This window comes from Chiloscyllium plagiosum, chromosome 31 (assembly GCF_004010195.1).
Source record: "Chiloscyllium plagiosum isolate BGI_BamShark_2017 chromosome 31, ASM401019v2, whole genome shotgun sequence".
Lineage (NCBI taxonomy): Eukaryota > Metazoa > Chordata > Chondrichthyes > Orectolobiformes > Hemiscylliidae > Chiloscyllium > Chiloscyllium plagiosum.
The window spans coordinates 7,261,258-7,278,868 of NC_057740.1; the positions used below are offsets into that span (position 1 = coordinate 7,261,258).

General features: G+C 38.3%; 1 protein-coding gene across 1 annotated transcript in view; it reads left to right on the forward strand.

The window, feature by feature from the left end:
• Positions 1-17,611, forward strand: part of uhrf1 (ubiquitin-like with PHD and ring finger domains 1) — a 36,947-nt gene that overhangs the window by 5,081 nt on the left and 14,255 nt on the right. Inside the window, exons 2-8 of the mRNA XM_043720915.1 lie at positions 5,490-5,759; positions 7,584-7,765; positions 9,066-9,281; positions 10,105-10,214; positions 11,370-11,556; positions 13,501-13,624; positions 14,091-14,198. Of these exons, the coding sequence (XP_043576850.1) occupies positions 5,490-5,759; positions 7,584-7,765; positions 9,066-9,281; positions 10,105-10,214; positions 11,370-11,556; positions 13,501-13,624; positions 14,091-14,198 (1,197 nt within the window). The remainder of the gene's footprint in view (positions 1-5,489; positions 5,760-7,583; positions 7,766-9,065; positions 9,282-10,104; positions 10,215-11,369; positions 11,557-13,500; positions 13,625-14,090; positions 14,199-17,611) is intronic.

Consider the following 17,611-nt stretch of genomic DNA (forward strand, 5'->3'; position numbering starts at 1 on the left):
AACACTCCCTAGGACCTTACCATTAAGTATATAAGTCCTGCTAAGATTTGCTTTCCCAAAATGCAGCACTTTGCATTTATCTGAATTAAACTCCATCTGCCACTTCTCAACCCATTGGCCCATCTGGTCCAGATCCTGTTGTAATCTGAGGTAACCCTCTTCGCTGTCCACTACACCTCCAATTTTGGTGTCATCTGCAAACTTACTAACTGTACCTCTTATGCTTGCATCCAAATCATTTATGTAAATGACAAAAAGTAGAGGGCCCGATCCTTGTGGCACTCCACTGGTCACAGGCCTCCACTCTGAAAAACAACCCGCCACCACCACCGTCTGTCTTCTACCTTTGGGCCAGTTCTGTATCCAAATGGCTAGTTCTACCTGTGTTCTTTGAGATGTAACCTTGATAACCAGTCTCCCATGGGGAACCTTGTCGAACGCCTTGCTGAAGTCCATAAAAATCACACCTACTGCTCTGCCCTCATCAATCCTCTTTGTTACTTCTTCAAACAACTCAATCAATGTGTTCTGACATTTTCAATGTTCAATATCTGTTTCAACAACTGGTAAGTAGTGACATGCTGATTCACTTGTGGATTGTAGATAGTGCTCAAAATCTGGGTAAATGTTTAATTTGACTTAATTTCAACATTTAAGTTTAAATTTGCACCTTTATAGATTATTTAAAATAATGGTGAAAGATTGCAGGGTGTTTGCTTGTTTTTTTTCTTGGCTTTCTCACTCATGCAAACAATTTGACTACCCATATGGCTATTGCTTCTCCGATTTCAGCATTGTCTGACAAGTGACCATTTAGTTGGGCATAGTGAAGCAACCTAATTGTGATAAGATGTAAAAAGAAAATTTGAACTGTGGCTTAGCAGCATTACTTCCTATCATACTTCAACAGTCATGTATCGAATTGTTGGATCTACGGTGTAATCAACTCTTTACTATTGCTTCAGTGCAGCACTTGTGCTTTTTTTCTCTCCTGAGAGAACAGAACTGTGGCGTATAGATGATCTGTGCTTGTAGCTTCTGTTTGTAATTCATTGGAATTGGTGAAAGCTTGAGAATGAATTAGCTGCCCTTTATGTGGACAGAGCATAGATATGAAGAGTTAAATAATTGCACTTGTAGCACCCATTTGTTTAATGTTTCATATACCAGAACGAAGAGTGAGAGGCTAGATTCTTGCCACAGGATGGTGCTGTCATAAATTAAATTTCTTTCCTACAATAGTGGAATCTGCTTTTTAATTGATGATGACTGCAATCATAAGAATATTAGTATATTTAAACAACTTATATTCATTTTCTATCGGCTGTAATGATAGTGTTAATGCCGGAGATATGCTGATTCTTTTTTTACTTACCCCAAAGTCTCAGTTCAGTAATTTCAAAGCCAGAGCAGAGGATGACAGTCCTGTCTTTCATGATTGTTGGAAGTAGTATTCTGCACATAATGCCGTTCAAAGAAGATATTTTTAAAATTAGCTGGCAAGAACTCTGGCTTCTCTGATGTACTTGACATTGTCAATCCATCAACCAACATCAGATCGCTGTTTGTGGGATCATGCTATTCAGAAATTATCTGCCATGTGCCCTCCTTTACAACAGTGATGGCACTTCAAATGTCCTTTTGTTGGTTGTGAAATGCTTTGGGACATACCAAGGTTATACATGGTACAGAAGGAGACGGAAGGCATCAGTTATGAAGAGAAGAACTAGGAACAGGAATAGGCAATTCAGACCCTTAAGCCTGCTCCACCATTTGATGAGCTCATGGTTGATCTCCTCTTAACCTCAACTCCACATTTTTGCCTAGTCTCCATAACGTTTCAACTTGTTACTAATTAAAAATTATCCACATCTCAAACTTTGTGTCCAAAAATCCATTGTACTCTAGGAATGAATGCCAGGGATTCATGAGACTTTGAGAGAAATAACTTCTCCTTGTCTTTATCTTAAATCTGCTACCACAACCTTAAAACTTGACCACTATAGGAAGTGGGGCAGCTGCTAACAACCAGGAGGTCCTTCAATTATAAAGCCTCCACTTCAGAGCTGAACTGATTACAGATGTTGGAATGCCAGTGGATGATTTTGAATTAATAAAGATCAATTGTTTTGAATGGCACAAAGATTAGTAATCAGCCAACACAGATTTTGAGTGATTGTCAAAAAGAGATGAGAAGAGGAACCTTTTATCTTAAAGATAATGGACGGTGAGTTGTGAGCTGACATCAGTTTTCTGAAAGGTGGCAGAACAGGATCCAAAATAATTTTCGGAAGACAATTGAACAAATAGAAAAGAAAAGGTTATATTTAAATAGTGCCCACTGGATATCTTGAAGCACTTTGCAACAAATGAAGAATTATTTTTTAAAATGTAGTCATTGTATAGTTTAAAGGAGGTGCAACACAAATAGTCATAATGAGCAGGTAATTTGTTTTTGTGATGTTGATTGAGGGATAAGTATAGGCCAGGATGTCAGGGAGCACGTCTGTGTTCTTCTTCAAAATAGTGGCATGAGGTCTTTTATGCCCACTAGAGGGGGAAAATAAGGCTTCGTCTCATCTTAATTAAGTATGGCACTTCTGAAAATACTGCATCCCCAGAGTGCTGCACTGTCATGCCAGCCTTTTCCTTGAGTCTTAGAATAGGACCCAATCCAGATCTTTGTAACTCAGCAGTCAGAGCTGGTGATGGGCAAAATGATCTCCTGTGGTGTATTCCCCAACGATTTTAAAAGGCACAAAAGCAAAATGTGTCTGATTTTGGAAATCTGGTGTTAAAGCCGAAAATTAAGGCAATACTCGGCACAGTAGGTAGCACCACTGGAGGGAGGAACCCAGTCAGTGTTTCAGGCTGATCTTTTAGCAACACAAGATAGGAGTGATAAACAACCTTTTCAAGTAAATACATCCTCCACCATTTAAAACATGCATGTTTAAGGTAAAGACTAGATTACAAAACCATACAACTCTGGAATAGACATTTCAGCCCATTGTGTCTAACCTGTCTCTTTGAACGATTTGTATCGATCAACATAATTTACCTTTGTGCATTAATGTTGATTTTAAAGCTGCTATTTGTTTTATTTCATGCCATGCTGTGATATGACTGACAAGGGCAGAATTTACTGCCAATGCCAAATTGTCCTTGAACTGAATGACTTGTTCGGTCATTTCAGAGGGCAGTTAAGAGTCAGCCAGACCAGGGGAGGCTGGCAGTTTCCTTTCCTAAAGAGTAAGTGAAGTCTCCTCATGAGTGAATAGAATGGTTGTTAATTGTTAATAGTTTGAGATTACCTTCATTTCCAGGTCTACTAATTAACATGGTGAGATGTTGTCCTGTATCTCTAGAGCATTGGCCATAACCTCTGGATTCTGGATCAGTGGTGCTGGAAGAGCACAGCAGTTCAGGCATCATCCAACGAGCAGCGAAGTTGACGTTTCGGGCAAAAGCCCTTCATCAGGAATAAAGCTCTGGATACTAATCCAGTATTATTACCACTCCACCATTGTGTCCCTCAGCTGTTTTCAATATTTTGTTCATTGTTCCCAAAGTAGCTGTGTTTACTTTCCTTTCATATTTTAGAGATGTATCTAAATTCAAGAATAAACATCTAAATAAAACAAAAGTGAAGTACCAAAGGAATTGGAGATCTGAAATAAAATGGAAATGCTGGAAATACTCAGCAGGTCTGGTAACATCTGTGAAGAAACAACAAGAGTTTTCATTTCAGATTGTTAACCTTTCATCAGGATGAGAAAAAAAAACTCATTTAAAATTAAATTGTGGGGTTACAATCCAGTTCTGAAGAAAATTTTTAATGGACTTAAACCATCACAGATACTGCCAGAACTGCTCAGTTTCTCCAGCACTTCCTGTGTTTGTGTGGGTTTACAGTTTGTTCCCAATAACATGATTAGAAACAGGAAAGTAATGTCATTCAAAGCCATATTGACATCCTGAACAAAGTCACTGAAGTACTGATGATGAACCAGTGTGACAGTAGCTTGTCTGTGCTTGTGACTCACTGCAAGGTATTTAAAAGTGACCTGAGGGGCAACTTTATCACACAGAGGTGGTTCGTGTGTGGAATGAACTGTCAGAGGAAGAGGTCGAGACAAGTACAATTACAAGATTTAAAAGACATTTCGATGGTGTTACAAAGTCAAAAGCATGTATGTTCACTTTAAAATAGAAAGTGTTTACTGAGTTTTGAAGTAAGCTTAAAGTGCAGGTTCAGCTGCCCGAACGGAAAGGCTGGGAGATGAGCTGTATGAAAATAGATATGTGTAGCAGATGGCTGGTAAATGGATACCTGAATTTTGGTTGCTGTTTTGACAACAATTCGAATATAACCAATTAGTTTACATCAGGTCGAGGATACTAAAACTCAATCGAATTTGAATTTATTGTGTTGACAACTTTGGACCAATGAGCCGGTACAATCTTGGAGGATATTAAACCAAAAAGTGGGCATTTTGAAAATTGGTCAGAGAGCAACTGCCAACGATCAGGCGAGCAACTGCTGTAGAGCCGGAGAGCTAACTGCCCATTTAAAATCTTTCTCTAAAAGGAATTAGAAGACACTATCAATCAAAGGTACCTTTTCATGTAAAACATACTTCATTAAAAAGGAAGGAAAAAAAACCCAAGGAGATCAGCAGATGGAAGATTGAAGACAGCGGAGAAAACAGTGGCTTGAGATTAAGTTAATGTAATGTTAATAATTGTATTGGAACAGCATTTTTGATAGAGTTGGGGTCAGATAGTAAGTACTTAAGAAAAGTGGGGCTTGGATTTTGTGAATAGTTTTTGTTTAATGTTCACTATTGGAGTTAGGAAAAATTAATTTTTTTTCTTTAAATAGTGGAAATTGGGAGACCTCTGTCACTCTCCTAACAGATTACGAGGTGAACTTTTCTGGGCGTTTGGTTTTAATTAACAGGGATTTGACTTCCATGTCATAACAGGCTGGTACACGAATAGGAAAGGTTTAGAGGGATATGAGTCAAGCGCAGGCAAATGGGGCTAATTTAGTATGGAAAACACGGTTGGCAAGTGCTGTTCAAAGGTTTCTTGGTTGCATTGTTTTTAACCCATCCTTCATCTTGGTAGTAGAAGAGCTGGTAATGTAGATAAAATCATAATATTTTTGAGGTACTTATGACCTGCTTTATTAAAAACAATTCTGGATTTTCCTCTTAAAAAAGCAGGGGCATTGTTCTGCAATGTAAATTATTTTCACATAATAACTGCCTTTTCTACTAACGACAGTAATACTTGTTTTGGTAGCTAAGAAAATTACATCTTTTTCCTTACCCTCCCTTTTTAAAAAATTTCTGGCTGTAATTTGATGAAATTGAACACAAAATTTCCATGGGATGTCGCTATTACATATGAAAAATGATTAGAGAGCCTCAATTCAGAAAGTTTCTTAGTAATGTCTAACTTTTTTTCCTTTATCTCTTTAGATGGAGGATGCTCATTCGCTTTTTGACTACAATGTGGGACTTAATGACATTATCCAGCTGCTAATTCGTCAGGTTGATCAAGTTGTATCGAAAGGCACCGCGAGAAAAGAAAAAGATGCAGAGCTCTCTGACACAGACTCTGGATGTGGTTCTGCACAAAGTGAATCAGATAAGAACTCTAATAGTGGTGAAGCTGCTATGGACTTGGATGGACAAGCAGGAACGTCCAGTCAGTCAGATCTCATTGACCCAGGGTTTGGTTTATATAAGGTAAGCAAACTGTACATATCAATGTACAGTTCTACTAAGTAATTTTATATCTTTTTAAAGAAACTGAATTTTCTATTTTAAGATGCTAACTGGGAAAACTGATGGTATTGCAATAAATAAAGCGTTTTTTTTTCGGTTCTTGGAGTCTGATGTTTCCCCATCTCAAACTACTATAACTGCAGATTTAATCTTGCATTTGTCATGTTAATGCTTTAATATACAAGAGTATTGTCTTTAATATTTTAGAGATCGATACAAATATATTAACATGCCAAGGAGTGTTCTGAAGACCTATCTCCAGAGTTAGCTATATCTGTAGTCAAGTTGATATGTTCAACTGCAACAGTGATATCTGCCCAACTTCCTTTAAGTATGACTCATGCAAATCAAATCTGATAAAGGGCTTTTGCCTGAAATATCAATTTTCCTGCTCCTTGGATGCTGCCTGAGCTGCTGTGCTTTTCCAGCAACAATCTAATCTAGACTCTGATCTCCAGCATCTGCCAAATCAAATCTGGTCAATTATAGCTCCATTAGATTACACCCTCATTAGCATTTAAGTGACAATGTCATTGATGCTGTCAAATGGAATTTATAATGTGCGTGAGCCTGGATGTTGACTTGTTATGCATTCAGGACCAAGATGTTTCATGAGTTGTGAATTGAATTAAACACTGCAATCAAAGAACATCTCCATTTCCAGTTTTATAGTTGAGGAAAGTCATTGTCAAAGCAACTGAAAAATACTGGTCTGAGCAGGACACTGCCCTTAGAACTCCAGCTGAGATGATTGGCCCCTGGATAACTGCTAATTTCTTACTCTGTTCTCACGAAACGTCCAAGAGCAGCAATATTACTACCGTTTTCCTCACCACAAATGTTGCCGGATTGTCGAGAATTTCCAACATTTTCTGATTTCCCTCTTCCTTTATGTATTGTTATAATAAGTGCCCAAGCTCCCCCCCACACACACACACACCCATCACCACCACCACCACTGTTGCCGCCACCACCACCACCACCATCAATGCTTTACTGCCACGATAGTCAAATGTTGCCTCGACCTGCCCTAATCTCACCTCTGATATTCAAGTCTTTTGATTACTTTTATGTCGATGCAATAAGATCTCGAGTTATGTGGTTCTGGCAGAAATCAATAGTGTGGGTCTTCGACTAAACAGAATTCAATAAATTATTGACATACTTGGATGTTCGCATGTAGCTTCTGGAGGAAAAAGCATTAGTGAATGCCGGGGAAAGCTTTGTGTTCGTCTAGTGAATTTGCAGTTTTACTGAGTGGTAAAGTCATGAACCAGAATATAGGGCATTTTGGTGTTTAGACCCAGAGCTCCACATTAGTCATAAATATGATTTTACAACAACTGGTATCGTATGTAAATTATTCTTCTAGCCTTCACCTCTGAACCTTGTCTGTACTTTGGATGTTTATGTTTTGGCAAAGTTAGGATTCACAGTTCGTGATATCTTCTGAAGTAATATAATGCTGCAAAACATTTTTCTGATTGGTCTATGGAAATGATTAGGAGCAAACTCAGTTGCAGAAACCTATACAAACCAGACAGCACTAACTTGGAAATTATTTATTCTTGTATAGAATATGCAGACTTCATGGTTTAAATGTAAGATTTGGCAGTGTAGGTATGTTAGGTGGTTTTAGTAATGGCAAGTGTGCCCTTTTGCTTTATGTTGTTGCCTTAAAAGTTTTGTCTTACGTAGTGGGTTAAGTAATTTCTCCTTACAGGGAACCTAGTAATGTGCGATTGCAGAGCAATTTGAGATTTTGAATTTGTGCTTTTTTTTTAGATAAATGAATTGATCGATGCTCGAGACATGCACATGGGTGCTTGGTTTGAAGCTGTTGTCATTAATGTGACACAGGATGAAATTGCAACTAAAACCAGTAATGGAGAGTCTGCACATTCAAGCAAAACTACAGAATCAAAGATTGCTGCTGAAGATGTGATTTATCACATTAAATATGAAGAGTATGTTAAAATGACATAATAAAATGAACACTTTTAATTGCTTCTATTGCTTTTTTCATAATTGCTGGGAATAGGACAACTTTCTCCAATTTCTCCCATCTATTTTTCTAGCTCCGATTCATATTCCCTATCTGATGAAGATGTTTAACTTATAAACGTGATTTCATGTGAGGTATTAAAAATAATGCAAATAGCATTAGTAGGCTGGACTTTAGTGCTGAGGTTGGTTTGGAGGCAGGAGATATTTAATCAGGCAATGGTTGCTGAGTAAAGATGCAAATACTTTCTAGTTTCTGCTCTGTCTAAATCCTGATGATTGATGGCATTAATCAGGCAATTAATGCTTCAATTGTTGGATTTGGAACAATAGTAGGCAGGTTAATTGTCGTATGGGAAGCTTGAAAAGCAAACCCTGGTGGAGCTGCTTGAATGCTCCTCGAAACGGGTCTCTGTCCCTCATTCATAAAATCCTGACAGTGCAGATAGCAGCCATTCAGTCTATAGAATCTGCACCAATTCTGAAGAGCACCACCCCCCCCATATGCCTCTAACCCCACATTTACCACATAGTCCACCTAACCTACACATATTTTGACTATGGAAGGAAACCGGAATATTTGGGAGAAACGCACACAGACACGGTGAGGACATGCAAACTCCCCACAGTCACCCAAGCCTGGAAACTAACCTCGGTCCCTGACTGAGGCAGTGATGCTAACCATTGTGCCACCAGCAGCGGCAGTGCTTGTTGATGGGACTGGTATTGGGAAGTATTGGAACTTGACTGCTGAGAAACATCCGGCACTTTGTTTTTTCTGTCTACCCTAAAAAAAAACAAAAAACAAGTCCTGCTGTTGCTTATCTGTATTTTGCATATATTGCTGGCAGATGCCACTGTTCCAGTGACGCCCCTACAACAGAGAGGTACTGTCCTTTGGCTGGCAGTTTTCGGGGATAGATTTTTCACTCTCTCTTGTCATCCTTAATCCTGAGAAGGCCCACTGCTGACCACTGGAAGCCTGAGTGGCAATTTCTAATGTTGGGCCTTCTCTGAGTGAACTGACTCAAGGCTGTTTCTGCTCCCCAAATAACTGCTGAAATCCCCACTGCATTAAATACTACCCAACTTGTTCATCTATGATGATACCATTTTATTTTTGTCTTGACGATTGAGTATCATCTTCAAGAATTAAGATTGACTCAAAATCTCATTAATACTTTTGCTGCACTCTACATGGTTATGTATATCAACATAATATGAAAGTTCTGAAGCTAAAATTATTTATTTACATCTATGAAGTTACCCAGAAAATGGAATTGTGCAGCTGAGATTGAAAGATATTCGACCGCGAGCGAGGGTGGTCTTGCAGTGGCACCAACTTCATGTTGGACATGTGGTGATGGTGAACTACAACCCAGATGAACCTAAAGAGCGAGGATACTGGTATGATGCAGAAATTCTACGGAAGAGGGAGACTAGGACTACAAAAGAGATCTATGCAAAAATTCTTCTAGGGTAAGGATGTTAAATGTTTTACTCTTAAGCTTTTGGACTTTTGTTTCTGCAGTACTTGTATTAAGCTGTTGATGAATTATGAATTATTTAGTTTCTTAAATGGAGTGGGTTGTCTCACTCAGTGGTCTGATTTGAATAGATTTTTGTGTGTGTTTTTAAGAACTGTTAGAGGCTTCAACAACTTTATTACGTCAAACATTGGGAAGTCCACCACCTTTATCTTTAGTTTGCAAACTCCATGTCTTTGCCCATGTTCATTCAACTTCTTTTTGGAATAGTCTGTTGTGACAGTATTTTAAACTCTTACTCATTTGTTTCACAAAGCAGACAAAGTAGCAGTTATTGAGGTAGCCTGCGAATTATTGAATAGTCTTCATGAAAGACAAATTGGAATTGAGAAACATATGAAAGACGTGTACCATTGCACTATCCAATCTCAATACCATCTGTGTTGGGTCTGTTTGTTTCTGACCTTTAAATTCTGCAGTATGTTCCATTAGGGGATACACACATGCAAATCGGTAACCTGTTTGGTCTAGCCCACAACTGACACAGTATATCCTTATTATAAAGCACTGTACATTCTAATGTGACTTGAGGAAAATCACTAAACATTTCTAAATATTGACTAAAATCTTTTAGAATGCTATGATTTGCTATAACTTTTGCAGAAAAAAATTGCATTGTTGTAATGTCAAAGTTTTATTTCTCCCATCTATGTGTCCCACGAATGTGTACTGGAATCCAGCTGAAAGCAGGTAATAGCCAGACATATTGCCTTTAGGCATTTTGTGTACATAATCTTTTTTGATTTTTGACACAGAGATGCTGGTGATTCTTTGAATGATTGTAGAATCTCACTGGTGGATGAAATCTACAAGATTGAGGAGCCAGGAAGCATTGGAATCAATGGATCTGAAAGTCCTGTGAAAAGTAAGGTTGCTGAGGATTGTTGGCATGTCACATACAAATTCCTTGCGACTTTGGACTGAATGGGTATTCTTCTCACACATCTTAATTTGAATTTGGCACCAGAGTTTGTATCGGTGAAAGTTTGTTGCTTTGGTTTATTACATAAAACTTGGATCTAAGAGAAAGCACAAATGAATCACATTTGTGGGGTGTTGGAGATCAATGTCACTTCTTTTAACAAAGACAAAAATGTCACTATGCCTGGTTGTAGAAATTATTCTTTTAATGTATAGTGTGTGTACATCTGCATTTTGTTTTGAAGATGTATTCTCACAGTATTGATATTACTGTCAGTAGTGCGTTGACAGTTAAGACTGTCAAATCACTGATACCAGATTAAATAGGGATAGCAAGAACATGAAACAGTTTGATTTCAATGAAAACCTGAATTTTTTTTGTGTGATGCTCTTCCTAAATTGCTACTTTTAAAAATTCACATTTTAATTTGGTGCGATTTGAATTTGAGTTCTGAATTTCTAGTCCTGCAGGTGGGTATGGTTGGGTATATGAATAGGAAGGGTTTAGAGGGATATGGGTCAAATGCTGGCAAATGAGACTAGACTAATTTTGGATATCTGGTTGGCATGGACGAGTTGGATGGAAGGGTCTGTTTCCATGCTAGACATCTCTGACACTGTGACGACTGCCCTGCCCCTAATTGGAATAGCTGATGGATGTATTAAGTCTTCAGCACATAATTGGGTCCTTTGATTGAAGTTATAACTTGAATTGTTCAATTTACTTGTTTTGTTTAGTGAATATTAGGCTGGATTTTTGTACTGGGACCAGATGTTCTTGTTTCTCCAAGCAGCCATGTAATATAATAGCTTTCTGAACTCAGCTGACTGCCTTTGTGGAGTTTGTACGTTTTCCCCATGCCTGTGTGGGTTTCTACTGAGTGCTCTGGTTTCCTCCCATAGTCAAAGAATGTGCAGGTTAGGTGAATTGGCCATACTTGAACTATAATATTATAGTTGGGGAAATTCCAGAAGGTCAAGCAAATGGAACATTTGATGGATGCCTATTGTACTTTGCTGACTTGTTTCCTTCCCAAGAAATTGAAAGGTATGTAGTATCTCAGTACTTTTTTTCTGTTTTATACCTTTTTGCCTGTAGGGCAGAATGGACCTGAATGCAAGCATTGCAAAGATAACCCTAACAAGGACTGCAAACAATGTGCCTGTCACATATGTGGTGGAAAGGGTGACCCAGGGAAGCAATTGTTGTGTGATGAGTGTGATATGGCCTATCATACCTACTGCCTCAATCCTCCTCTCACTAGTATTCCAGAAGTTGAAGACTGGTATGTTGGCCTCAGCTCTTGCATTTGTTTTGCTTTGGTTGAGGAAAGAAAAGAACATGAGTAATGTCTGAACTTTTTCTAGTATGTTGAATAAGCTTTAATGCTGCTTGCATTGTTAGTTCCTCAGGTAGCTCACATTCCACTGAGAACATGTGTGAGAGTATTGCTGATAATTTGTTTTATTAGCCTGGATCTTTTGCATGCAGTTGAAGTGCGTACCTGACTGTGCCTGAACATGATTATAAAGCTATCTTGTCTTTGTGAAATATCCTACCTGTGGGAATAGCAATAGAGAACAGAACTGACCTGACCCTTTAAATGACATTTCTGCTATAGCTGAAGAACTGAGTTATCTCTGTACAACCCCATAAGATTTTAGACAAGAGCCAAAGTACTTGGTAGGATGCAGTCATAATTATATGAACAAATTTGATGGATTCATTTACAGATTACAAAAGTTCTATAATCAGTGCTCCCAAGAGTACATGGTGGAACCAATTTGCAGTTTTTTTTCTAATTGTAAGCATTAGAAGCCCTTGGACTACTTTGTCGCCATGATCAAGGCAGTTGATCAGTCAGCCCTTCCACTTTCTTTCCTTCCCTCCCATTTGCTGTTCCAGCCAAACTTTTTCTAAAGCTGCCCTTCCCTAGCTCAGAAACCACAGCTTTCTCCAAATTACTTTCTATTTCTTCTCATATAAACACATGGCTCATCTTGCCCACGAGACGCATTGTTTGCTTCCTCAATCTGCTAACCCACCAACTTCCCTTCCAGATCCAGATATTGTTGATCACGCCTTTAAATCTGCCATCTCTGCTCCTTTACTGATGAGACCGACTCTCCCACCATTCTTACTATCTTTTCTTTTCAAAACGCCTTGTTGCTGGCTGTTTTCAAATCTGTGCCCAGCTTTCCTCGAACTCCATAATTGAATCCTTCCAATCAGGTTTCAGTCCTTTCTTCAGTTCCAAAGTAGACCTCTGGTAGGAACTTCAAATCATGTCTTTTCACCTCCAGACTTGATTATTGCGCTGTACTCCTGTTTGGTTCTTTGTGCAATCTTCCTTTTAAATTCTGTTGTCCATTTCTTCGGTGAATTGGATTTAGTCCCAAGCTATCACCCTTCTGTTCCCTGTCTTACATTCACCATCTCAACTTTAAAATTCTCATGTTTGTTTTTAATTCTCTTCATGACTTGTACCTTACCATCCCATCCCTGTAATATCTTACAGCAACCCTCCCCACCCCACCATATCCCTTAATTGTCTTAATTCTGGCTGTTTCCATTTTTCATTGCTACAGTATTAGTGTGTATCTTAAGATATCTACATTCTAAGTTCTAGGAACACCTCTGTGCTCTCTACATCTTTCCTCCTTCAAGTCTGGCCTAGTGGTATTATTGCTGGACTGTTAATCCAGACACTCATGTAATGTTCTGAGGTACTGGATTCAAATCCCATCATTGCTAGATAGTGGAATTTGAGTTGAATAAAAATCTGGAGTTAAGAGTCTAATGATGACCATGGATCCATTGTTGACTGTCAGAAAAACCCATCCGGTTCACTCGTGTCCTTTAGAGAAGTGACTCCAGACCCCTAGCAATGTGGTTGTCTCTTTACTGCCCTCTGGTATGGGCGATAAATGCTGGTCTAGTCAGTGATGCCTTCATCCTGTGAATTTTGAAAAACGCTCTTAAAACCCACATCTTTGGCTGATTCATTTCTTTTGAAATAGCCTGCTGGTCTACGGACATTCCTTAGGCAATGGAAAGTGTCAGTCAAAGAAAAGCATTTAATTGTGACGTTCAAAAAATGCACATATACACCTTCTACTGATGTTGAGGATTTTAGCCGACTGAAAGATTTTCTTTTGCCACGTTTGTGAAGCTTTGTTGCAGATTGTAACTAACCTCGTTAGCCAACTCAAAGTGTGCCTGATCACAGGTATTGCCCTCTATGCAAGAATGATGCTAATGAAGTGGTGCTTGCTGGTGAGAAGTTGAAAGAAAGCAAAAAGAAGGCTAAGATGGCTTCTGCTAACTCTGCCTGCCAGAGAGACTGGGGCAAGGTGAGTAAAATTTAAAGTGAGGTGTGATGGTGCCAGAAGTTTGAAGCAGCTATATTTCAAACATAGATTGAAGCTTTAATGAAGGCAGAAATTAAATAAAAGCAATCCACTCCTAGGATATTTAAAGTGAGATTTTGATAATATAGCTAACTGAAGAATTTACCTTAAATAATCCATAATCATTTTCATTCCTAAACCTGTGACTTTCTCCAGGATTAAGTAATTTTAATGAACACTTAACTGTAAACTACCTGAAGTTGACAATGCTTCAAATTAGCCTCTATAGTAAAACTTAAAAAGTGTGAGCAGCATGAATAGTTATAATAATGTACATAGAGTTATGCTTATTACCCTGATTTTCTGTTATAATGTATCACTTTCATCTACACCTAACAATAAATCTGCAGTCAGGACCTTGCTATGCGCTCAGATGTTTTTTGTAAGTAATTAATATGGTTTATTCCAGGGTATGGCCTGTGTGGGCCGCACAAAAGAATGTACAATTGTTCCTTCTAACCACTATGGGCCTATTCCTGGTGTTCCAGTAGGCACCCAATGGAAATTCAGAGTCCAGGTATGCTTGCTTTTCGTGTGAGGTTTTGGATACATGAAGTAAGCTGGAGATATTTCATTAAATGATATTTTAGTCAATCTATTTAACTTCAGTCAATTTATTTCAACAGCTCTACTTTATATAAATCAAAAGATAAAGGTTAAAAATGTGCTTCAGTGACTGAGAGCAGTGGTTGTTTATACCAATATGGAGAGATCATTGACAATCTTAATCGATTTTAAATTTACATTATATGAGGGGTGATAAATTATGTGAAATGTACCTTTTCAAAAAAAAATCATTCATGCAATGTGAGCATCGCTATCCATTAATTGGTCATTCCTAATCACCCTGAGGGCATTTGAGAGTCAATGACATTGCTGTGGATCTGGAATCATGTATTGGTCAGATATCGCAACTTTCTTCCCTAAAGGACATCAGCTAACCAGATTTTATTTCCCTTAAAATGATTTCATTGTCGTCATTGGACACTTAATTCAAGTGTTTTGAAAAATTGAATTCAAATTCGATCATCTGCCATGCTCTGATTCAAACCAGTGTCCCTGCAACTGGGTCTCTGATTAATCATTTTGCAATAATGTCAGAAGGCCATCACTTCTGAAGCCTCAGTATGTACTTGATCTCTAAAGTCAACCTAATGAGAGAGGTTAGATTCCTTGGGTTTTATACCCACGTTGCTATCCAGCAATATTTACAGAAGTCCTTGAATGTTGATGCTACACAGGAATAGGATTGGAGCTCAGTTCTTAGTCCCACTACCTCTTCGCAGTAGTCAAAAAATGTACCATTGCAAACTGTGAATAGCACATACCTTTGTGCAATGATCTCAAGGTGAGTATAAAAAGTGATACCTGAAATGATTTCTAGTCTGCTTAGATTACACTGCTATGAACATGAAGGATTAGATTGTTTTCTTCTATTCTAAATTTTCTTTTGATAACTGTGAATTAGGCTGGTAAGTAATCCATTACAAATCCAAATCCCCATGAATGACACTGAATTAGAATTAGGTTTCATTATCATGCTTACTCAAATATAGTGTTATAAAGCCGAAGTTGACCCTTCTCTGGGGACTAAAAGCGAAACACTAATGAGGAGCACCTCGCCCTTTAATCTGTAAAAGGAGTGTGAAAAGTGGTGTAACCTGCTTTTCAGTAACACCTTGTGGTTAAATAAAATTAATTCCTGACACTCACTTTAAAATCAACAAGTAATAATTTATTTATCTAACAGTGAATAAATTAACTAAACTATTAACAAACTGAATAAATCTCTTTTAACTCCTAACTACAAAGAAAAATTCTAATGGTATGCTGTTCCAATAAATCTAAATCCCACTCATTTTTAAAAAAGAAAATTAGAATTTAGTCTCTCGAAGTTACAACTGGGTTATGTGTTTTCCGGAATACTCGTCCCTTCCCTGTTGATTTTTCTGTCAGGAATATTAACTAGTTGAGCCATTGGTACCACTGTTATTTAGATGGTGCTTTCTGTAAGACATAGAGGAGACTTTGAGACCCTGCAATTCTCTCTCGAGTGCCAAGGGCCGTTAACTCTGGCAGATTGCAGGTAGCTCCAGGTTCTTTGTCCAACTGCCCCTTCTTTTTATACCCTTGCAGACTTATCAATATTTCTTGCAATAGGATTGGCCCTATGTTGTCAAAGCCATCATACTTATATTTAATAGATTTTTGGTATCTAAGTGCCTGGTTGTAATTGGTTGGCTAAATTCAAAAGTCTGTTGTCTTGGTTTAAAAAAAAACTGCTGCTTGGCCTGCTAACTGTACGAGCTTTTGATACAAATGTTTCAATTTGGGTGTACTTGCCAACTTTCAAGCTGCTGCTCATAGATGTCCATTTTAACTCTCTAAGCACAGAAAAATCATGTGATCTTTTAAAGGGACCAAGCAATGCTTTCACCCCAGCACTTTGCAAGTACCAAATTCTAACTTTCTGCCTCCCAATCTATAAGTACTGTACTCAACTTGGCAACAATATGAATACATGAGTAAAGTGAAAAGTGTATAAAGTCGCCATTTTCTGCTGCTGGCTTGGTTACAAAACCAGAATTTAGAAAAACAACAATAGCAGAAATAAAAGAAAGCCAAAAGTTAAGAAAAATATCCAGATTTTAAAGTCTGAGTCTTATCTCCATAACAAGTGGGCAAAGAAGTGGCAGATGGAAAACAATGTGGACAAGTGTGATGTTATGCACTTTGACAAGAAGAATAGAGGCACAGACTGTTTTTTTTTAAATGAGAAAAGGCTTTGGAAACCAAAAAGTACATTCTGTTCTGATATAACGTGATAGTTCAGTTTTTGTGCGATCTCTCATGTTTTACGGTGATCACGCGATAGCCGTGTCATTTAAACTAATGGGGCCTGAAATCGTGTTATAGCCAATACAGATAATGAAAATTTATGTTATACAAATAACAGTTTAAATTCTTCAATTGCCTTAAAGCCAATTTGCATTGAAGAAACAAATGTTATAGCAGAACTGACTGTACAAAAGATTTTGGGTACAAGTCTTAGTTCAAGATTCTCTTGGGGGAGGCAATAGTGTAGTGGTATTACTGCTAGACTATTAATCCAGAAACTCAGCTAATGTTCTGAAGACCTGAGTTCGAATACAACAATGGCAGATGGTGGAATTTGAATTCAGTAAACAATCTGGCTTTAAGACTCTAATGATGACCCCGACGCCATTGTCGATTGTCAGAAAAACCCAATGGGTTCAGTAACACTCAGTAGGGAAGGAAATCTGTCATCCTCACCTGGTCTGGCCTACATATGACTCCAGACCCACAGCAATGTGGTTGACTCTTAACTGCCCTCTACAATTAGGGTTGGACAATAAATGCTGGCCCATCCAGACGCGCCCATATCCCTGAGTGAATTTTAAAAGAATGGCAGTTAGGAAGGCAAATTCAGTGTTAGCATTCAATTCAAGAGCAGAGATGTACTGCTGAGGCTGTATAAGGCTATGGTCAGATCACATTTGTGATATTATGACAGTTTCATGGCCTTTATCTGGCATTGGAGGCATCCACAGGAGGTTTACAAGAATGATTCAGGAGATGAAGTGCTTGTCATATGAGGAGCATTTGAGAACGCTGAGTCTAATGGAGTTTGGAAGGATGATGGAGGATCTGATTGAAACTTATAGAATAATGTGAGGCCTGGATAGAGCAGATAAGGAGAAGATTTCTACTAGTAGGAGAGACGAGGACCCAAGGGCAGAGCCTAAGAGTGAAGACGTGACCCTTTAGAAATGTGATGAGGAGGAATTTCTTCAGCCAAAGAGTGGTTCACATCTGGCACTCATTGCTCACAGGAGGCAATGGAGGCCAAGACATTGAAAGTATTTAAGAGAGAGAGAGGAAAAAAAAAGAAAAAATTGGTATATTCTC